This window comes from Manis javanica, chromosome 5 (genome assembly GCF_040802235.1).
Source record: "Manis javanica isolate MJ-LG chromosome 5, MJ_LKY, whole genome shotgun sequence".
NCBI classification, from domain to species: Eukaryota; Metazoa; Chordata; class Mammalia; order Pholidota; family Manidae; genus Manis; species Manis javanica.
The window spans coordinates 84,044,270-84,066,592 of NC_133160.1; the positions used below are offsets into that span (position 1 = coordinate 84,044,270).

General features: G+C 38.6%; 1 protein-coding gene across 5 annotated transcripts in view; it reads left to right on the forward strand.

Annotated features, from left to right (window-relative positions):
• Positions 1-22,323, forward strand: part of LEF1 (lymphoid enhancer binding factor 1) — a 112,769-nt gene that overhangs the window by 67,446 nt on the left and 23,000 nt on the right. For 3 of the 5 annotated variants that reach the window (XM_017673845.3, XM_073237199.1, XM_017673846.3), the window contains exons 4-8: positions 10,559-10,691; positions 16,116-16,206; positions 17,826-17,909; positions 19,874-19,996; positions 20,925-21,087. In XM_017673845.3, the coding sequence (XP_017529334.1) occupies positions 10,559-10,691; positions 16,116-16,206; positions 17,826-17,909; positions 19,874-19,996; positions 20,925-21,087 (594 nt within the window). The remainder of the gene's footprint in view (positions 1-10,558; positions 10,692-16,115; positions 16,207-17,825; positions 17,910-19,873; positions 19,997-20,924; positions 21,088-22,323) is intronic. The other 2 variants (XM_017673847.3, XM_017673848.3) reach the window with 1 other exon arrangement.

Here is a 22,323-nt window from a genome sequence, read left to right on the forward strand (position 1 = left end):
CATACCATAATATAAACTGTTATAGTTGTATCTGTATGTCATATAAATAAATATATGGTTGTAAGCTTACTGACCTGGCCCTCAGTATAGAATGTTGAAATCTAATGTTTGACAGCTCTGCTACTAAACCTTGCTGATTTTCAGTTCCCTGGACGTAGTTTCCTTTTCCGTAAAAGGAGCTTTTGTTAGCAAATACACCTACTCTGTTGTTGTTGTTCTAAGTCAAATTGCAGTACAGCAGGGAAATGGGTAATAGTGACATGCAGATTTTCTATTGCAAAGCAGAGCTGCTGATAGAAATATAACATGAATCACTGTTGCAAGTCATAAATGTAATTTTACATGTTCTAGTAGCCACATTAAAAAATAGGAGGTAAAATTAATATCAATAACTTTGTGTAATATAGCCAAAATGTTATTTCAATGTGTAAGCAATATAAACAATTACCGAGGTATTTTGCATTCTTTTTCACATTAAATGTTTGAAATCCATTGCGTATTCTGCACTTAGAGAACGTCTCCATGCAGACTAGGCACATTTCAAGTGTTCAAAAGCTAGTGAATAATGGCTCCCATATTGGACAGCAGCACAGCTCTACAGAAATAGCTTTAACGCTTATCGTACAGTGTAAATGTCTTATTTCTACATTCATAGAAAATGATTTTAATATCCTAATAAACTTTAGCTCAGAGTTTTAGTTTAGTAGCCAAATCAAAAAATAATTTATTTGTTGCATTTTTTTCTTTTGATTTCTGAAAGACTCTGCAGCAAATTCTCTAGAAAAATAAGAATTCCCCACAGACTTAAATGTTAATATTTTTACTTTTTAAAACATTCCGTTTTAAGTAAAGAATATTTTACATTTACTGCACTTAACTAAATTTGGGGACAGCTTGGTAGGTCAAATTTGGCACATAGGCCTTCTTGTTACTGTTCTGTAAATGCACCTAATCTTAAAACAAAAATCAATTTTATTTAATCTAAAATGAGGCAAATGCTCTGCATAGTTACTCTAATAATGAAGCAACCCTTTTCAATATGAAATTATTAGGTTTAAGTCTGCTGCCATTGTCCCTATGAAGTTTTGCACCATCCATTTGCAGTCTGAACAAACTCATCCACACTCCCCACCTGGGGAGCTGTGGGACTTCCCTGACCTTGACCCCATGCGGGCTTCAGCTACTGCCTCACCCCTGATCCTCCATCCCCAAGGAGATCTGGAGTCATCCAGTTTCATGGGCCCCGAACATTCTTTTTTTCCTGCTGGACCTTCTTAGTGCCGTGAGGAAGCTTTCCAGCCCCTGGAAACCGGGTAACACGGAGGTGCTGCTCTGGCAATGTATGACTTCCTTCCCTTTGCATGTGCTTCCCCTGGGCAGGCGTGGAGAGAGACTTTTTAGCTAACATGTACCTGGACCACTACCAGAAAACCTGATGGAGTCTATTCAGGATTGTTGGCTGACGAGGTTCAGAGACAACTTTTGGGAATTCACTTACCTCAAAGAAATGCACACCTTTGATTCTGGAGCTCCTGGAGGTGCCTCATTCTCTCCTTTCCTGTTGCCCACTGTCACTGTACAACCTTGTCACTGGGTTGTAGAGGAAAGTCTAGCCTGGGGCCTCTGCTCTGAGCTCTCTGTGGTAAACAAGGAAGGCTTCTGACCCTGACTTCTCACCCACCTTCACTGACTTGTCTACCTCCCATCATTTCCCAGTGACCTACACAAATAATGCTTTTGACAAGACGATTAAACTCCAGCTTATTAATAATAATAAACTACTATGCAGTGATTGCTAAAGCACTTCTCTCTTGAAATAGGGCAGCAGTTTTTAATTTAGGTCCATGGGCTACTCCATTCGCTGTCCTGCCCCATGCACAGCACAACCTCCCACCCCAATGCATTGATGTGTGATTGTATTAATGTATAAAAACCTTTGTACACCACTTTCATCAGGTCACAGTGTCTGTGATCCAGAAAATGTTATGAACCAGTGGAATCTTGCTCTCCCCCATGTCCTTCCACTGCAAAATCTTACACACACGTACGCACTGCACAGAGCTCCACGCTTCTACGGCTCGTGGCCCAGCGGGGTTCACTCCTCCTCCTGCCTCTTCAGAGTCTAGAGATCCTTCCTTGCGTCTACACCTTTGTTCAACTTCTGACTTAGCCACTCTATGGCCTTACTTGTAATGTTTTATCACCAGCACAGTAAATCTCAAATCTGTTTGTTTTGTTCTTTGGTATCTTGGTTTATCTTGAATGACTCCAGTTCTTTCTCTTAATTTTCGAAGAACAGTCTTCACACAGACTATAAACAGTCTTTCACATGAAAAGTAAATGCAAGCACTCAGAGGATTAGGGATGTGGTGAAGGGGTGTTGTGGAATCAGTCAAATAATAGGATGTGGAAACTTTATATAATTAGAAGTCATTTTCCCTTCTTTCAGCTTCCAGCCTTAACCCTAGCCCCATTATTTAGAGACTCCAGTTACTGAAAGTGTGGGCTGCCTTTTGGCTTCCAGAGTGAATTATTCCCCTTTGTTGTCATTCCTTTCGGTAGTTCACAGTGAAAAGATCATATGTTTGGGATAAAACAAATCTGCATTTAATCCAAGTTGAACCACTTATGGGCTAGCCTGTGTAGTTTGGGCAAAACTTCACCTTTCTGAGCCTCCATGTGTTTCCTCATTTGAAACCAGGGAAATAAATCACAAGTATATAAAGCATTGTTTATATTCCTTGAATGTAATAAACATTCCATGAATGTCCCTTTTCTTGTCATTCTCGCTCAATCATCCAGGTTTTAACTATTGCAACCTGTACTTCCTTCATCTCCTGTTAATTATCTTTCTTTACTTCTCTTCTACCGTGTTTATTTCAGCTAGCATTTAATGCATTCATGATTAATAAGTGATCAGACAATTACATGACTCTTTAGTCACCATAAAGGGTCAGATAATTAAAATAAAGCTTAAGGTGCGGGCATTACCTTATAATAGAAGAGTTACACTTAAATATAAAATATTGATTTTCCTAAAATTTTCTTAAAAGGCAAATGATTGGCCATACTCTGACATGTTAATGTTAGAAAACCAAAGCTATTCTTAAATTTTCTTCAAAATGAATTTACCTGGAACCTCCACTCCATTTAGTGATTACCCTTTTCCAGTCCTTAAGCTGTGGCCCTGTGGTTAATGTAGAACTTCCCTTGCACGTAGTCCTCCCTGATGTCCCTGAAGTTGGGAGGCGGGAAGGAAAAGATGTGCTAATCCTGACTCTTGTCCCTTCTCCTCTGAACTGAGAACCTGTCAACTCTGATATGTGTGGGCAGCATACACTTGACATTGTGGCCCTTGGATAAACAAAGAAAGAGGCGAAAAACACAGAACTAACTACACCTCCTCCGAACCTGATAGCGTAATCAGAATAATTGTAATACCAAACATTAACATTTGTAAAGAGACTTCATTTTTATCTGCTAAAGATTAATTGGTGGTAACGTTTTGTATATGAGAGAAAAATGAGAAAATCAAATGGGTTATCTTTGTTTTAACAGTATTAGGTCGTGGAGCATCCTCAGCTTCTCACTGCTTCCTGCTCCTCCTCCCCCACTCTCACTTTGTGGACTCTCACTTTGTGGACTCTAGGAAGGAGAGCTCATGTAGGCCTGGCATGGTCACATGGTCTTCTAGTAAACCAGATGCTAAAGAGAGAGATTTGCAAGAATTTTAAAACCACTCATATATATACTTTTTAATTTTGTTTAGAAAATATTTCATAAAAATACTTTTTATGCCACCACATGAAAGGTTTGTTTTTAAATGAATTAATAAATATTTTTAAATTTCTCATTTTAATTTCAGGTGTAACAAGTATTTATAGATAACCCACACAAACAAAAGCTCATTGGTATCCTCAATGATTTTTAAGTGTTAAGGCACTTGAAAGCAAAAAGTTTGAGAAATGTTGCTGTAAGAAATTTTTTTAAATGAATACCCTTAGATCATATTATCTATTAAATTATATTCTAACGGGGGAAATAAAGCAAGCACATAGAAAACCTGAGTGTACCTGTAGGCCATAGCAAGGCCTAACCCAGAATTTTACGCATTGTTTAAGGTTTCGAGAGTGGGGTGCCGTTTGTGATGGCTCCTGAAGGATTGAAGGGATTTCTGCAAGCAGTGATGAGAAGAAGGTTTTTGGGGCTCACAGGCACAGACTAAGAGTATCTAAATTTCTGTGTGTTACAGAGGAGTGATTTGAACTTTGGAGAGGGAACTAATTCATTTATTGGTCCTCTTTTCCCTTTTTCCTCTTTCCTTCCTTCATTCCACAAATATTTATTGAACATACATGATATGCCAGGACCTGTTTAATTGCATTACTCATGAATCCTTACCTTAATCCTGTAAGGTATTATTCTACACATTTTGTATTATGAGAACACTGAAATTTTGAAAAATCAAGTGAATTATCTAAGCGTAGTGACTAGGTGGATTTGACTGTTTGGGATTTGAACTCTGCCTCCGCTGCCCATGTACTTAAATATTAAACTATATAATTATTTATTTCCTCCACCAGAAAACCAGAGGATGTGAGGACTGTTTTTGGCTCTTGGAATATAAATTGTGAATTTCAGAGTTTCCAACCTGGGAACAAATCCTGTGTGCTATTTTCACATCCTGTGTGATTTTGTATAAATCACTTAGCTTCTTAGAACCTCGGTTTTCTTTTCTATAAACCAGAAATCATAACACCTAATTTAGGGGTGATTTCAGGATTAAATGATATAATGTATGGAAAATCATCATCTTAGAAACAGCTTGGAAAATAGTGGGTGTTCCACACCTTTTCTTTTTAGCAGCTCTTCCGGCAGTCTGTTTTCAGACCTGCAAGTGACATCAGCCTTCTCCAAATGATCAGTTGTTCCAGGTGCTTCATTACAGTTGAACCCGTGGCAGGCCGTAGTCATCTGGCAGAGCGGTTTGGAACAGAGTGGAGAGAGTTGCTGCGTAGCAAGCATGGAAGAGCAGGGACTTGGGTGTCAAGTCAAGGCCAGCACAAGTCTACTCTCAATTAATTACTTAGCTCTGTGTCCAAAAGGACTCAGCCTTCTCATCTATAAATATAGACGTGATACTGCCCACCTATGTGGATGAGTGCCAGAGAATATAAAGGCACAGCCATAATAACTGGCACTTAGTGGGTATTGAATCCGTCTTAATTCTCTTCCCTATGCAGTGTCCTTCCCCTCTTAGGAAAACATTCTAGGTGTTGGATAGATATAAATTGTGAATTTCAGAGTTGAGTTTCTCTCCAGACTTGAGTTCATAGAATATTCATCTTCTGCAAACCTTACAACTTTACCAATTCCTGCTCAAGAAGTCCTAAGAGCCTGATCATTATCTTTAAAAAACTGCCTAATCATAACCAGTAGTGGTCTTAGGTTTGAAAGCCACATCAGACTGGACTCAGGTGTTCAGCTTTGGCAGATGTTAGGAACGATTTCCAGCACTAAATGTTATTTTTGAGGACTAGTCAGTGCAGGAATTATTATATCTTTTTGGAGTAAATTAGACCTGCACCTCTTTATGGGAAGGCTTGAAAAGCTCAAACTCTCCGAGGAGGAGGGGTAGGTACAATATGAAATTATGTGGTTTCTATTGCATGAGTACCAGACTTAAGAGTTTAATAAAAAGTAAATTGTCACCATAAAGATTGAGGCCAGATGAACTAGCTCATCTCAGTAAGTTGGTAGAGTGTTAAAATTACACTGGATTCGGTTATTAGCAGGAAGCCTATGGATAAAATGCACAGCCAATTGAAATGGAACTCAAGACTGTTATGCACTGCCAGATACTTCACGTGGCTAGTTGAAATCTGGAGATGTGTAAAATGGGGACTTGTACTGGGCCAGCAGGTTTCTCCCCAATTACTCCACTTACCAGCAAGCCCATGGCCTTCTCCAGGAGGGAGCTGAATCACTTTTTAGTCCTTCCCAGAACCACATCCTCAGAGGCTGACAACATTTGTGACAGCTTGAATGTTACAGCTGGAGAAGAGTGGATCATTTCTGGGAATGCTGCTTTGAGGGTGGCTCTCAGGATCCCTAGGTGGCAGCCACTTTGTGGCCGCAGGAGGTATGGGTTTTATTGGCTGTGATACCAAAGAGGTCCTTGTGTGTAGGGACCAGCCGGGGTGGCAGCCAAGCTAGCTTCTTTGGAAGTTTTGCTAGTCCTGGAGAGGAAGGCGCAGTTGAGACTCTGCAGCTCTAGCCACTTCTGCTGAGGTGCCTCTTTGTCTGATGTGATTACTGTGCCTGGGACAGAGACCACACAGTCATTTCATTGGAGTCACATACTGTCAGGTATGGCCCAGATGGTCAATTCAGTGTCCAAGATTTTATGAATTTGGCTCTTCAGGGAGGCACCATGGTGTGCTAGTAGGGAATGTGGCCTCTAGAGCCAGACTTCCTGCATTTGAAACTGGCTCTACCACTTACTGGCTCTGTGCCCTCGGGAAAGTTACTTAACTTCCTTGTGCCTCAGTTTCTTCATCTGTAAAAGGAAGGTAATAATAGTGCCTGCCTCAAAGGTACTATTTAAAGTGCTTAGCATGCAGTAAGCACTAGGTGAGGGTTAGCTGCTGTAATATCATGTGCTACATGAGTAGATTGGCCTGATTTTTCAATTTTGGAAAAGGGTTGCTGGGCTGCTATTGAATAGTCATATGTGGGTGCTGAGTGTAGGCTGTAGAGCTGTCTTCTAGAGTCCCCCTTGACATTTACTACCATTTTTCTAGTACCTGCTCATTGCATCTTTCTTAATTTTTCTTTGCCTACCTGACCAGTCACCTGCCTAAGATTACAGAATGTATAGTTGGGAGAACAGCATCCGTTGCCTGGTTCAATCACTTACTGCCATGTGAGTTTAGACAAGTTACTGAACCTTTTTAAGCAGCAGTGGAGGACTTGGGATGATTTAAGACTTGCATATCTCATAAAGGTGAAATAATTGTGCATGTTGTTATGCTGGGGTAATGAAACAAAGGACATGCATTGGAAATAACTGGTAGTTCTCCACTGGAAGCAAAGATTGACCAGACTGTACTCATGAACGAAAAAGAATCAAAATGATTTTTGCCCTTTGTTCCTGCCTTACAGGGAGATGTGTAAGTGGGGAAAGCTCCAGAGTGGAAGTCAGGAGACTTGAGTTCTGTTAATGAGATATACAGCCCACAGTACCCAGCATCGAGTAAGAGCTAAAGATGTACCCTTTCTACTGCTTGATTCCATGGTGATGTGTGGCCTTTCGGTGTCTATCTCCATTTTACTCACAGTGACCCTGTATTAATGGAGTTATGTATCGAGCAGGGCTGTGTTGTTGTGAGTGCCGTCAGTAGTCATGGCTTGATCGCCCATTCCCTGGTGACCTCTGTTTCTCAACTTCTTGTCTCAGAAAAAAGGAATCTTAAACTAAATGAACTCTTGGTTTCTTACAGCTTTAATGTGAAACAAAGGTATGTAATTGGATATACATGGCCTCTCCTATCACCTAGTTCTTTCTCTTTATTGTACTTGATGTGTCTTTTCAGATTTTTTTGTTTTGGTGGGTTTTTTTTTTTTGTTCTGTTTCCAATACTCTCATTCCTGCTTTTAGGCCCTAGAAAGGAAGCCACATGAAAATAGGGACATTGTCTTTGTTGGCCATCAATGCTAGAATAGTGCTTGGCACATTTTAGCTGCCTAATATACATACACATACACCCACACATACATGTGTGACCATGCATTGTAATGTAGCTACATAAATTAGTCTCTAAAGACTACAGCAGTCAATTTATTATTCCTCCCCTTCCCTACTCCTCACTCCCAGATGCACTATGTTGTTATTTGGAGATTAGAGGACTAGAATTAAGAATGGTTACATGATGTGTCAGATTTACACCAAGTAGCAGAGCCTGGGTTCTCGCCTTGTGTGGGCATATAGTATCAAGAGACAGTTAACTTCTGGTATCAAAAGAAACCCACCATTTAGGGCTGAGAACACTTGACTGTGGTGGCGATGTGTAGTGTAGGTTGGATCTGTCTTTCTGCATAGTGGAGGTGGTCAGCAGGAGGCAAAATATAAACCTTAGAATTGTGTTCACACATATTATTGAGGTTTCATATCACTTTCATTATTTAGCCACAAAAATGGACATAATCCTTGTTGAGTTTAACACACCTACTAGTATTACTTTCACTATCCATCTTGCAAACCGTAAGACAAGGCCAGAGCTTAAATTAAAATACTCAGCTTCTTATCTCCTTCCCACAGGAAAGCAAATCTGTGTTGAAAACCATAAAATTAAGAGGAGAGCAAGGATAGCATAATTTAGCAAAAATTCATGGCACTAGATTCTGAGCTATATGACTGGAGGGATAGGTCAGACATTAAGAAGATGCTGCCTACTAATGCAAGTTCCTTAGGGTGGTGCTCTGGAAACAAGAAAGGCATATGAAATATATATATTTCTAGAAGCTTTCTGCAATGCTTACTCTTTATAACTACTCTAAGAAAATATCTTTGTAGATTGTAGGTAATTAAGCTTCTTACAATATTTCTGAAATGGAACTAAAGTGGTTTTTCTAAAGTATAGTTGAAATGTATTCCTTTTAGCATTTGGGCACTGAGATTTTTGTTTCCATTTTTAAAAAGGTTTATAATAATATCTTCCTCCCTGCTTCCCCCTCCCCACCCTACCTCTTCTATCATTCTAAATTCCTTGTATTTGACAAACTGCATCATTAACACTTGAAAAGCCTTGCAGTTTTTTAACCTTTTACACATTTATAAACATAGATGTCTGTGCAGAGGTATATAGCAAGAAGGCTGTGGCTTTGATAATGGTGCTCTATTAAATAAATGCCAAGAGCTACGTGAGCTATGTGAGTTCTCTCATTAGAGAGGAGTGATAACTATAAAATAGGGAAAATCTAGTATGGAAATTATATCATTGCCTAAAAAGGTGTGATTTTCCTCCCCCCCCATTTTTTTTTCTCTTAAGTTTCTTTTGGGTGGAGGTTTAATGACAGAATGTAGAGAATTACTGTTACTAGCTGTAAAGACAATTACGTGTTAGTAGGATAATTGTTTCTAACTTTCTGGAGGGTAGCCCTTTCTGTTGGAGCCACATACTTTTTACACCTAATTTGTAAAAAATGTCAAATACAAAATTGGTGTGTGTGTCATAGGTTCAGCCACCATCCACAAGAGCCATTAACCATTTAGTTACAGACCTACATTTTAAGCATTTTATACTGTGCAGTTTTCATGCATTTCCTTAATTTTTTTTTTAAATACAGATATTTGCTTTTGGAGAAACCAATTTCACATACATTTTAGTCTATAGTATAGTAAAAATCTAATTCAAACTAATTATGGTGAAAACATGACAGAGCTAGTGAGTTGGTGATAATCAAAATACATTGTAATTTATTCCTCCTAAATTCACGTTACTATTATAGTGTCTGTAAATAGAGATCTTCCTGATACTGCTTTAATTAGATAAGTTTAAAATCACAAGCATTTTACATGTATATAATTGTGCTGAGTTTATTTCCTTTCTGGGGGAGGGAGCATAGTTTCTATAAAAAACAATCTCTTTAATTAGATCAAACTCCTGGGTCTTGTTTATATTACTGAATTCCTTAGTAAGCTCTTTCTTGGGTGGGGGTAGGGATGATAATTCAACTTTAACCAAATAAAAATATCCCAGACTTCAAATTGATGAAATCTAAATAAATAGCTGGAACATTGAACGTGTTAATCTTATATAGCATTAGACTTCCATGTTAAAGAATACAATCTATTTTTAAACAATTATAAGACATAAAATATGTTAAAATATAAAATGTTAACAATGACAGTGTTCCTACATGCTATCATATTATGCAGTTAAACTCAAGACTGGAGATTCTCTTTTATCCCTAAGACTTCTAGAAACTAAAGAACCTGAAGGTGAACTGAGTAGGACTGAAGTATAATGGGTGGTCATGTTTGATTGACAAAGCTATACAACATGAAAAAATGGTATGACATGGTTTTTAAAGATGCACAACCATATAATCACAACTCTATAAACTATGCCCTTCAAATTAGCAATATTTATTTTTTTATTGAACAGATTTGTGAAGTTTTTTTTATTGCCAGACATATGTAATGAATAAAAAAAGAGCTAAAAATACATTTGTAATTTTTGCTCCAATAACTCTTTGTTGAACTTAACCTGAGGAGACAATCCAAAAGGGAGTAAAAACATGTATGTAAGAGATTCATGTCACCTGGAATAATAGTAGCAAACAGGACACTGGTTAAACAACTGATAGTCTCTTGATAGGATATTCATGTATTTGAGGAGTATTTAACATGGAAAAATTCTGAAGATCTAAATAAGCAGAGCAGATGATTCTTGGGCTATGCTGATGCCCCGTTGCTGAGTGTAGCCTTTTCTTTGGGAGAGGAGACAGGAGCTGGGCATCCTTGTTGACTGTCTATCTTGTGGTTACTTTGCAGTCAAATAAAGTGCCCGTGGTGCAGCCATCCCATGCTGTCCATCCTCTCACCCCCCTCATCACCTACAGTGACGAGCACTTTTCTCCAGGATCACATCCGTCACACATCCCATCAGATGTCAACTCCAAACAAGGTGAGAACCCCTGCCTTCCCAGGCCTTTTTCAAAAAACAAGGAGCCACGTCTCATCGATCCGAGTGACCATATAGATGCCTTAGCTCCATGTCACTGGGTAGATCAAAATAACATTTGTAGGAGATGAGAGTGATTTATTTGATAGCAATTTTTTATAAACCCACAAGAGTTTTTTGCTTCTTTTATTTTTTAGAATAAAAAAAAAAACAGGAGAGAAGCTTAGAAGGGTTATTTTCAAAGTGTTATTTCAAAGGGTTATTTTCATAGCTCTGAAAATCTAGGACCCATAATGTGTTATACAAATATACTAGATTCAGTCCTCAGCACCCCCTTTAGTTTTGTGTATTTCAGCATGCTCTAGTGTTGATGGTAGTGTTTATTTATGTGTTAGAAAAGAGATAAAGTAGGGGATTTTTACTTCAAATGTTCTTTTTGAGCCTTTTGTGATTTCTTTCAGTTTCAGTTATATCCCTATTATGTTTTACCCTCTTTTTGTTATTTACCAGCACCAACTTAGGTATAAATAACAAAGTACAAAATCTCTGCTTAAAGTTATGGTAATGTGAGTCTTACTTTGCTTCTCTACCTTATTATCAAGTCCTGCTTCTGTATCATTTATAGAAAAATACACAGCATAAGTCTGAAAAATCGAAACACCCGGTTTTTAACCTGATGGGTGTGGGTTGTAGGACACAGAGCTTGGGTTCTCCAAGCCTTCTGATCTGCTCTGCAGAGAGGATGAATTTGTTTTCAAGATTGCCTTTCTCTTTCCATGTACATACATACTTGTCCCTCAATAGGCTCTTTACAAATTCAAAACAAAAGATTCTATAAAATCATGTGAAGACAGAAAACGTAAAGGTGTAAAATCTGCTATTTCCAGCATTCACTTTTTGGTCTAGCCCTGTCTCTCTAATGTATAGTAGACATCACAATTTAGTAAGTATGTAAAAAAGAGTAGAGTTAAGAGGCTGGGTGTTTTTTTTCACTACTATGAATGCTTCTAGATTAAATACATACACGTTCATTTTCCTCCATTGACAAAACAGACAACTTATTTGAGGACTTAGTTACTGTTGGACCTTGAGTGGAGTTCAAGTACCTTTACTTAGAAAAGGTAAGAAACACCTGTGCAGATGTTTCCAGGTTTGACTGTGTTATTCTTTATTTCCAGTCCTTTCTCCACTCTACTTCCTTTAACAAGGACCTCCAAAGAATAAGAAACTGTCAAAGACAGGCTTGTGGATATATGATGAGGAAGGGAGGAAGAGAACTAAGATAGGTATCTTTGGAAAAAGGCTGAGTTTTGAGAGAGAAGATTGAGAATATGACCTTGGTCATAGTGATTTGAGGTGCTGTTGAGATACCTGGAGGGAGATAGGAGGGAGACAATTTAAACATAGAGGTCACAATCTCAGAGCAGGGTCTGAGCCTGAGATATATATCTGGGAACTATAAAGTTGTAGATGACCGTAAAGACATATAAAAGCCTCAAATGAGCTATTAACAAAAAGAATCCAACTGTGTTTTAATTTTTAACTTTTCATTTATTTTACAATTGCATAGTACTTACTGTGTCCTAGGCCCCATTCTAAGCACTTTGAAATGAACTTATTTAAAAGATTAAGACATGGTTTGGTAGTTTTTGTTTCAAGAATTCTGGACAGTTTTATAAAAACACAAGTTTATAACTAGCTACCAATTACATTTATATTTTCTCTTCTGTCTCCATACCTTTCTGCTACCTTACCATGTTTTGTCTTACTAATTATAATTTATGTCATTGCTTCCAAACTTTCTTTTTTTTAAACAAATTCTCCAGAACTAGAGAAAGGACAGTGGGCATGACCAGAGCTTGTCTGCTTCAGTTTCTTTGGAGTCTTTATTTTGTCCTAAATTTGTGTGATTTTTTTTGCATTCTACTCCCTACAATGTGTCTGTTTCAATATAAAGATCCCATTTTTAATAGCTTTTTTCATCAAAAAAAAAAGAGACTGTATCTTATCACCATGTATCTCTGGTGATATGTAAATTTGGTTTGAAAAGAGCTAATTTACCTGATTTTGATTTGAATCCATATCACTCCATGTGGTACACTATCACCAAAAAAACACGTATAAATCTCACTGGGTCTCTTGCTTTCACTCTTTTTTTTTTCCTGCTGCCTGCCTTTTGGTTATTATATTATGCAGCTCTACTAGTAGAATGTGGCAGTGCTGAGGCCAGTTGCTGATTTCAAAGTTCCTAGCAGGTTGGTTAGCTTTACTTTCAAATAAAAAGCAAGAACCAAAAAAACAAAGAGTACCATGCCCATACTCTAATCCGAGATAGAACTATCCAATAAATACAGACTGTATGTCAGCAGAATTCATTTTCATTTGTAGGGAAATAATTTTAGGTTAATTTCACATTAGGAAGAACATTAGTTTTTACCTTTGTGTCAGTGTGTTGACGTGGCTGGAAGGGGGCAGGAGGGGTGGTGTAGGTTGTAGGTGTAGGAAAAGCAAAGGAAGCTAATACCAATCATTTTATTTGACCCATTATGTCTGATAAAAATGTGAAAGGATAAAGTCTTTAGGAAATGCTGGGCTTGTGTACCTGCTTATTATATCTTCATATTATCTACTATATCCTTATAAATAACCACAAACACTTACATAGCACTTACACTGTACCAAGCATAACTTTTTTGTTACACATATTAATGCACTATTCCTCACAACAACCCCTATTCCATTTTTATGCTTATTTTTAAAGAACAGTGACAACTAAATAGTTTCCTCAAAAATACATAGCTAGTGAGTGGCAGACTTGATATATCCATATCACAGTCTGATTCAATCATATTATCCATCTTTATAAAAGTTACTTAAAAAAGCTGAAAAATCTGTAAGGCTACGCTATTATCAACAGCCTCCAGGAACTAGTAAATGTTCAGTAAATACTAGTTGAATGAGTGATGTACAATGTGTCTGTGGTGGCGTAGCAGCTGGTAGAAAGGCATACACTTGTAGGAATATTTGGAAACAGGATCTTAAAATGGCAATAAACTATACAGAAAACACAGATCCATTTTCTGCTCCTGTTCATCATGTACTTGTATATACATGCAAAATGCTTGATAATATGGACCCAGAATGGGGAGTGGGTCTGTTTAAATGCTTTTTATTTCACTTGTTCAGTCATTCAAAAGTATTTATTGAGAACCTCTGGAGACCATCATGGTTTGATATGTTGGTAAAACATGGTTTCTTTTTCCCAAGCAGTATATACGTTCACGCAGGAAATCATTTGCACAAACTAACTATAAAACAAAATGAAGAACATCTTAAGACTCACGTTAAAAGTACAAATAAAATGTTGTAGACTCAAAGAAGAAAGATTTTTCAGAGCCATAAAAGTTAGAGAGTATTCCATAGGAGGGGTATTTGAACTGTGGGTAGAATTTTAATACTAATAGTCAAATTAAATACCCAACAGAGGAACTAGTATGTAGCAGGTGCTAAGTACATGGCAGTTTCCTCCTTCCTCCTTCAAACAGTAAAATCAAATCCAGCCAGTTTGTACTTTTTGTTGAGTTAAATCACTCCTATAAAGTCCTACACAGAATTGCCATGTAACCATACTTATAACATGGGCTACAGTGCAAGGTATTAAGCTTATCTGCTTAGAGGCCTATGATTACAAGCAAGTTGCTTCTTGTGTCCCAGTGGTAAAAGCCCAGGCCAAAACACCCTCTGTGTGTACCCAAATGGGATGCCTGAATGATCACTTAGCCTCTCTAGACCTTTGTTTCTACATCTGTAAAGCCGAGAGAGTAAAACAGACATTCAGATAGTCTCTGACCTCTAGCTATGATAATCACGTTCAGATTTACACAAAGTTTCCTAAATTCTTCTGAGTTAGTCTAGTTTTTCTTTTCAAAACTAAACAATCCCCTTGCAGACCCTGAAGTTTGGGGAGGTATATGAATCTCAGGGTAGGGGCAAGTGGAAGCAAGTTGGAAAATTTCCCCAGTGATTCTGAGTGATTCTGACATGTCTAGAACCACTACTGTAGACTCCCTTAGGATCACCTCTGCTGCCTGACCTCCCGGGACCAAAGAAAAAAAATCCCAGAGTACGAAATCTGGGGTCCACTGTGAGCAAAAGAAATGGTATTTCTAGCCAAAAAAAGGAGATTTGAGACTATTTTTATAAAGAGCAAAACATGAGATGATCTCATGTAAGCTCTCTGTTGAGAGATTAAAGACCTTTCTCCTTCCCACCTACTCCGAGAATTGAAAAATAGTTTGTCCACACTTCAACATCAAATTAACATCAACATTGAAGGTACCATGTCTTAAGTCATTTCCATATTTTCAAGGCCCTCGATATCTTTTAAAATCCAAATGAAACTCATAAACATTTTAAACAATAAAATAGCAGAATACTTGAAGAGCAACTTCCATGTGCTCACCTAATTCCACATACTAGCCAATATATTTATAACAACTGCACATTCTCAGTGTTAAACCTGGGAATGTGTGATTATATATGGAAATGGTCTTTTAAAGCCAGGTTCTCTTTGTAAAGAAACTTTAGTTGTGGCTTTTTTCTTTTCAGAACCACTTTCCCCTAAGTACATGGAATCTAAGTTTTTATATTTGTATGCATGTGTCTTACCCCTTCTTTTCTGTACCCAAGGTAACATACAAACAAAGAGATGTCATTTGGGACTAGGATTAGGTATAATCTTTAGGTTTTTACAGTTTTTACAGTTATGGGGCAGAGTACTCCAGGGAGTATGAGCTGAAGAAACAATTTGGTGGCATTCTCATTTTCTGTGGAGTACAAGTAATCCAGAACAGCTTGACCTTGGGGCCCAGAGGACTCAACTTGATGAAGAGCTTAGTTGGAGCTGAAGTGGCAGAGACCAAATGAATCATATCAAGTGTGACCATTATGGGGCTGAACATGATTCCTAATTAATCTGTGATCCTCTGAGGTATCACATTTCCCAAATCTGTATGTCCATAAGGGAGCCAATGAAAATATGAAAGTAGCAATTTACCTAATCCTTGAGCACCATGACAGGCTATCTACTTATGAAGGCAGTCTTTTTCCATTCTACACAAAAACGATTGCCATTTTCTTAACCAAAATGAAATAATGAGGACAAACTAAATAATTTTAGAGTGTTATTTAGATGACTTTTTTACTAGCAGCATATTTACTCTTTCAGGATAGATGTACTTACTGTCTTAAAATCTGTTTTTACAGATGTTGAAATCTTGAAAAGCTAACAAACTGACTTACGTTAAATGGATCCATGCTAGACTTTACTATTAATGTCATAAAACATGTTATTGCTTTCCTATTGCTCTTACCATCAAATGTCCTATGAATCTGAAAACTCTTCCTCTCTGTTGTCCTTTGTAATAGGCATGTCCAGACATCCTCCAGCTCCTGAGATCCCTACCTTTTATCCCCTGTCTCCAGGTGGTGTTGGACAGATTACTCCACCTCTTGGCTGGTAAGACCCTTCCTGCAGCCTCAACCAAACATCTGAACATATGTTCTTCTACTTTCCATTCACAGAAACTAGCTTTATGAATGATAACACTTGTGGAGTTGAAATTTTATATCAACAAGCAAGGTGCTAACTTTATTTCATTTCAATTTAGAAGATTAAAAAACAGACTTTGAAATGGATTGAATCCATTTACTAATATGTGTAGAAAATGACTGTGTAGCATTTGCTTTGAAGCTTATTGTTTTATAGATTCGATTTGTGGCTTTGGGCATTTGCTGGGCCTGTGCAGAATGCTCAGTGGGTTTTCTTTTCTAGCTTTTTATGAACTTATATTTGTGAAACAAACTTAGACACATCGAATATCAGTCTTTGTTTATAAGTGGCAAGTAAGGTAAATGACAACTAAAAATTCAAAATTACAAAAGGGTCTTCTGAATTTTAATAGAGTAAGCAGCAGTTTGAGTTCAGAGGAGTGAAAAACTCATGTCTGGGTTTTCTTTTTTCAGAATCCAAATGCTCTCTATTTTTTTGTTTACCTCTAACAGATTCTTATTGCTGCCTTTGAAATTTTTTAAATTATAAAGGTAAAGGGAAGGAAATATATTTGGAGAACAAAGAGGATAATCTTATTATTCTCATCATTTTATTGTTAGCACAGGACTTTCCCTGCTCCTGTTTCCATCCCTCTCCAGTCTTCCTCTCCCCTCTGCTCACTCCTTGGAAACAGGGCTGCAGCTTCAGCAAGCATCCACTCTCCTTTCTTTACGTGGCTCTTCACCCACAGCCCCCCTGTCATTGCCCCAGTCCCCCTGTCTGGACATTCTTACACCCTCTCTTCCTCAGCAAGAAGGGGCCGCCCTGCCGTGGAAATTCCAGCCTCACTCCCTTCCCCCGCCCTTTCTCTTAAATCTCAGTACTCTGTTTGAATTTAACTGATTATGCATACACTTTCAAACCTACATCAATTATTCTGTCTGAACTTGGCTACTTAGGGGCAATAATTCCGTGCTGAGTGGCAGCTGAAAATAAAAACTGTAAATGAAAAATGTAAGATGTGGGAAACACAGAGGGAGAGATGGAATTCTCAGAGTGGAGATAAAAATAATTCCAATGAGTTGATCTTTTATTTCTTCACGGTAGCATGGGGGGTGAGGTGGGGAAGAGTGTAGTGTTTTTAAAATACTTGTTCATTTTTATATAACTATAAATATTGTTTCCTTCTTTCTTTCTTTCTTTCTTTCCCTGAATTCTCAAAGACTCTGAAAGGAGTACTGCTGCATTCTCAGGGTTCTGGTCTAATCAGTAAATGTTTGCTATGTGCCTACTTTGTTTAAAGCATTACTGGGTTTGGGAGAGGGGAACGGGATAAAACACAGGTAATTCATGAACTGGTTTGTTTCTGAATTTGAGGTTGGGAGGTGTTCTTCAAGACAAATGATGCTTTGATTGGGTGGAGGGCAAGGCAGGGAAGCAGGGGGCTAATTGAAGAAATCCCATGGTCTGTAATGCCCCCACAAAGTTCTTTTGAATACCTCCCACCTCTCCCGACATCACACTCTTATTGCTGATTGGTAACTCATGTTTTTTCATTGATGGGTTCCTTTTTTCTGTGACCTCAGGCAAGGTCAGCCTGTATATCCCATCACGGGAGGATTCAGGCAGCCCTACCCATCCTCACTGTCAGTGGACACTTCCATGTCCAGGTAGGTGGCGGTGGAAACGGGCACCCCAGGACAAGTTGCTCTTCCTGTGCTTGCAGCTGTGCGCCTGCTTGCCTCTCAGTTGGCTAGGAGGGTTCCTAGCTCAGCCGGGTCTGTCTACAGTGTGCCTGGCTCCCACACTAGGTGTCACGGAGGTCCTGGGTAGGAGCCACCCTGGGAGCCGTGCCTCCAGAACAGTTCACTGCCACCTGTCTGTGGAGTGTCAAATGTCCCCAAAGTAGACATTGTAAGATCTTGGGGGTTGGGGCAAGGGTGGGGATAAAGACTGGTTTGGTCTGAGTTCTATAATTGTGGTATTAATGTGACAGTGCTTGAAAACACCCAGATAGTCTAGAGCCTTCCTGGACCAAGGCTGTCAGATGAGAAAGAACAGTGCTTACAGGCTGTCAGGCCTTATGGGGTGTGGGTCCTAGTGTGTGAATCAGGCCCTGTGTGGACATATTAGTGCAAGCAAAGCTCCGTGAGATCTGCCGTGCCACATTGCTCTGTGTAATGCTTTTGCTTCTGAGAAAGGATGGCTTCTGTGCCCTGTGCCCAATGTACACACGCATTTGTGGCGTGTCATCTGTTTGTTCAATGTGTCTTTTCCAAAGGAGCTAGCCTAGCATTATTGTGTCAGAATTCGGACTGTTGGGTTAGTAACTGGTTGTGAATCTTTACTTTTTAAATAAGCATGAAATTCACAGTTTCTATGTGAATTTCAGCTTTTAAAAAAAGCATTACTCATCATATTATAAATGTAGCTGGTTGGGAGGATGAAATTAATCTTTCCCTCCAAAATATGTTTTTGTACTTTTTAACATTGTAAGAACTCATGACAGGATTTTCTCACAGGCAAATAACCAGCATCACGAATTTTTGCAAATGGTACATTTACCAAAGCATCATTATTTGATCAAATATTTATATTTTTCTCATGTTTCTTAATTCTTCAGAATTTGCTTCTGAAATATTACATATCCAAGCAGTGTTTCTTCTATCCTTCCCAAATGAAGGAACTAATTGTACAGGCTGTGATGAAAGAGCTGAGAATATTGTTCTTGTTGAATTAAATGTTTCCTTCAAAACAATTTGAAAAGCAAAATTTCTAAAGTGTATCCGAATTTTATCCAAAGCACTGTTGAAAGTAATGTCTTTGTTTATTTTATTTTCTTGCATGGCAGTTTCCCTCCTTTGTGTTGGATGGTGGTGGATATTTTAAGATGTCTTTAATGCCCTACAAGCAGAGTTGAAGGGGAAAAGCCTTTCACATATATGGTTTTTACCTAGATGCAGAACTGCATTCTTCTCTTTAATTAAATCTTTGCCCTTAATTGTGTTACCAGTTTTCCAAAAGGCTGCATCTCTCAACATTTCTTTCTGTGTAGAAAACTACTTTGGATGATGTTGATGGCACCTGTATTAAGTTGGGGATTGAAAAAAGTCTTTCTGTCCCATATTTTCTCAATTGTTCTCTTCTAATATTAGTAAAGAAGCCAACAAGAGGAGAAGACTCTTATTGTGATGGTTTGCTTAGAAATGTAGACAGATTTTTACATGTGATGTCTTTAGCTTCTTTTAAAAAATCACTTTAAGAGCTAAATCTTAATAAAGTCTTATATTTGCAGTCATTGCTTTTACTGAAATTCTTCTTTGAAAACTTCTTTGCAAAGAAAATGACTCACCTTTTTTATCCTATGGCTTAGAACCCTCCCAGGAAAAACACTGGATTCTACTATTATTTTTTAATTCTGTTATGTAGGCAATAATTACAAATATTTTCCACCTGAATACAGAAAGGAAAGAAATTATCACCCCACTGTAATTTATAGTTAATACTTCTATGTACAATGGTGTGTTTTCACTCTCAGCCAATTCAGTGAGTGGATTGTTTCAAAATTCCACCTAGCTGTTGCTGCAGCAGCCACTACTAGTACATGCTGTCTTTTACTCTTTCCCTCTTGCAGGTTTTCCCATCATATGATTCCTGGTCCTCCTGGTCCACACACAACTGGCATCCCCCACCCAGCTATTGTAACCCCTCAGGTTAAACAGGAGCGCCCCCACACGGACAGTGACCTAATCCACGTGTAAGTATGCCTGGGAGCGCACTGAGATACTGATGATGTGCACAGTTTCTTCTTCCCTATTCTTGACCCAGTCCCCTGTCTTTTATTATGAAAATCAGCATAGCTCTGCCTTGAATGCTCTCTCCCTGAGGACTTTAAGAAGCTTGATTCTCACTGTGCTGATACTGATTATAAGATCAGAAAGGAGCCCAGACCTCAAAAGAGCAAGGGAACCTTACCAAAATGGAGTAACCTTCAGAGTGTAGGCATTGAGTGATCTTGGGTTGTTTAGCCAGGGTTTAATTGGGTTCTCATTGTTAGGAAGCAACTGTTAGTACTGAGGGAAGTAGATCAGAGGGATGTAGAATAGATTTGAAGCACAGAATTCGAGGGAAAGGGGCAGACCAAGCCCAGGATTCCTTGCGGGGCCAGGACTGTCTGTCTCATGCTGTTAAAGCAGGGATCAGTTCCTTGAAGTCATTGGTCACTGAAGTGCTTCATCTAGGGTTTGTGACCTGGGACAGGATGGGGTGGCAGGGAGCATGTGATAGTCCATAAAACCCCTGCAAATGTAGGCAAAACCAACATGCATTTGTTTGGAGGAGAGTTTAAAGTTTCATTAGCTTCTCAGAAGGGCCCTGGACCCAAAAACGCTAAGAACCTTGGTTCCAAAAGAGGAATGACCACCCATACAAGTCCAGCTTTCCCTGAGGTGCCCAGGGAGCATCTTCATGGACTATTTACATTCAGTGTTAAACACTTCTACAGGTAAACTTTCTCACTCCAAAGGATCCCTATTGGCAATGAGTGGCTCCTCTAAGTTTGTGGTTTTCTGGGGACTTGTGGAGAGCCTAGAGGGTTGTCCCAGTCTGAGTTTAGTGATATGAACAGAGGTCCTCTCCTTCTCTCCTCTGTCTCCCTCTCTCCCCATCCCACAACCGCCTTTTAGGAAGCCTCAGCACGAACAGAGAAAAGAGCAGGAGCCAAAAAGACCTCACATTAAGAAGCCGCTGAATGCTTTTATGTTATACATGAAAGAAATGAGAGCGAATGTCGTAGCTGAGTGTACTCTAAAAGAAAGTGCAGCTATCAACCAGATTCTAGGCAGAAGGGTAAGTAGTGGGATGGTATATAAATGTTTATGGTAACCATGGAACTGCTTCATTAAAACCTGTGCAAATGTACTTCAATATCAGGCGGTCATAGAATGCATTTGTATAATCACCAGTCACTGTGGGAAGTAACACAGAAAACAAGGTACGATAAGAACATTCAGGAGGATTAAATGATATAATTCATTGTTAACAACTTAGATTGTACCTGGTACATAGAAAACTTCCTGAAAATGTTAAGTATTCCTTAAGTATTTATTATCTTATGTGCTATGCACTATGGTAAGCATTAGATAATAATTGCTGAGTAAAAGAGAAATGGTCCTTGCCTTCATGGAGCTTAAAGTTTTGTGACAGAATGCAGATGTCAGATAAATAATTGCTCAATAAGTATGTAATTAAAATTGTGATAAAAACTGTGAGGTCAAGATCAAGATTCTATGAGAAAGAATAACAGAGGCCTCGGGAAGGACCCCTCTGAGAAAATAGTAGTTACTCTAAGGACTGAGAGATGAGTCAGAGTTAACCAAGCGATTAACAGGGAGAGGTAGGTTTCTCGCCAGACAGAGTAACATTTGCATGAACCCATGTCTGGAGCAGGAAAGCACATGGCTGACTTAGGGAGCTGCGGGAAAAAGTCATGCTTCTGGAAGAACCTTGGTGAATACAGATACCTCTGCTTACAAGATAGAAGCAGATAAGTTCTACAGAGAAGCTTTAAATGGAAGAATTTATATGGGCTGGAGAACTCTTTATTCTAGAAAAATAAAGCATACACATGCCAGGTTTCTGGATTGCCTCTTTACATTCCCTCTTTCACCCATGCAGATGTTTTTCAGACTACCTATTATGTACCAGGCAGTAGGTTACAACTAGGACAGATGCTCTAAGATTTCTTTATCTGACCACCAGCCCAGAGGTTAGTCAAGTCCTTCCAGGTACTCTTCTTAGGATTAAAATGGTATTAGGTAGGTATCTGAGGAGTGGTAGAAAAAAATTTGAACTTTTCTAATTCAAATTTTCACTGTTAATTACATTTTCATGTTAGGCATGCTTCATCTTAATTTGTTGATACTCTCCTGTATGTGTGGTAGCTTCTTAAACTATGACCTTGTGTATTTGTTTTTGCAACCTCTCAAATTCATGACTTGCAGATGAACATTCAGGCAAGGAAGGTCTAACAACCGCTGTGAAACTCAGGTGATCATGTTTTAGCTGTTAATGATAATTTTTACC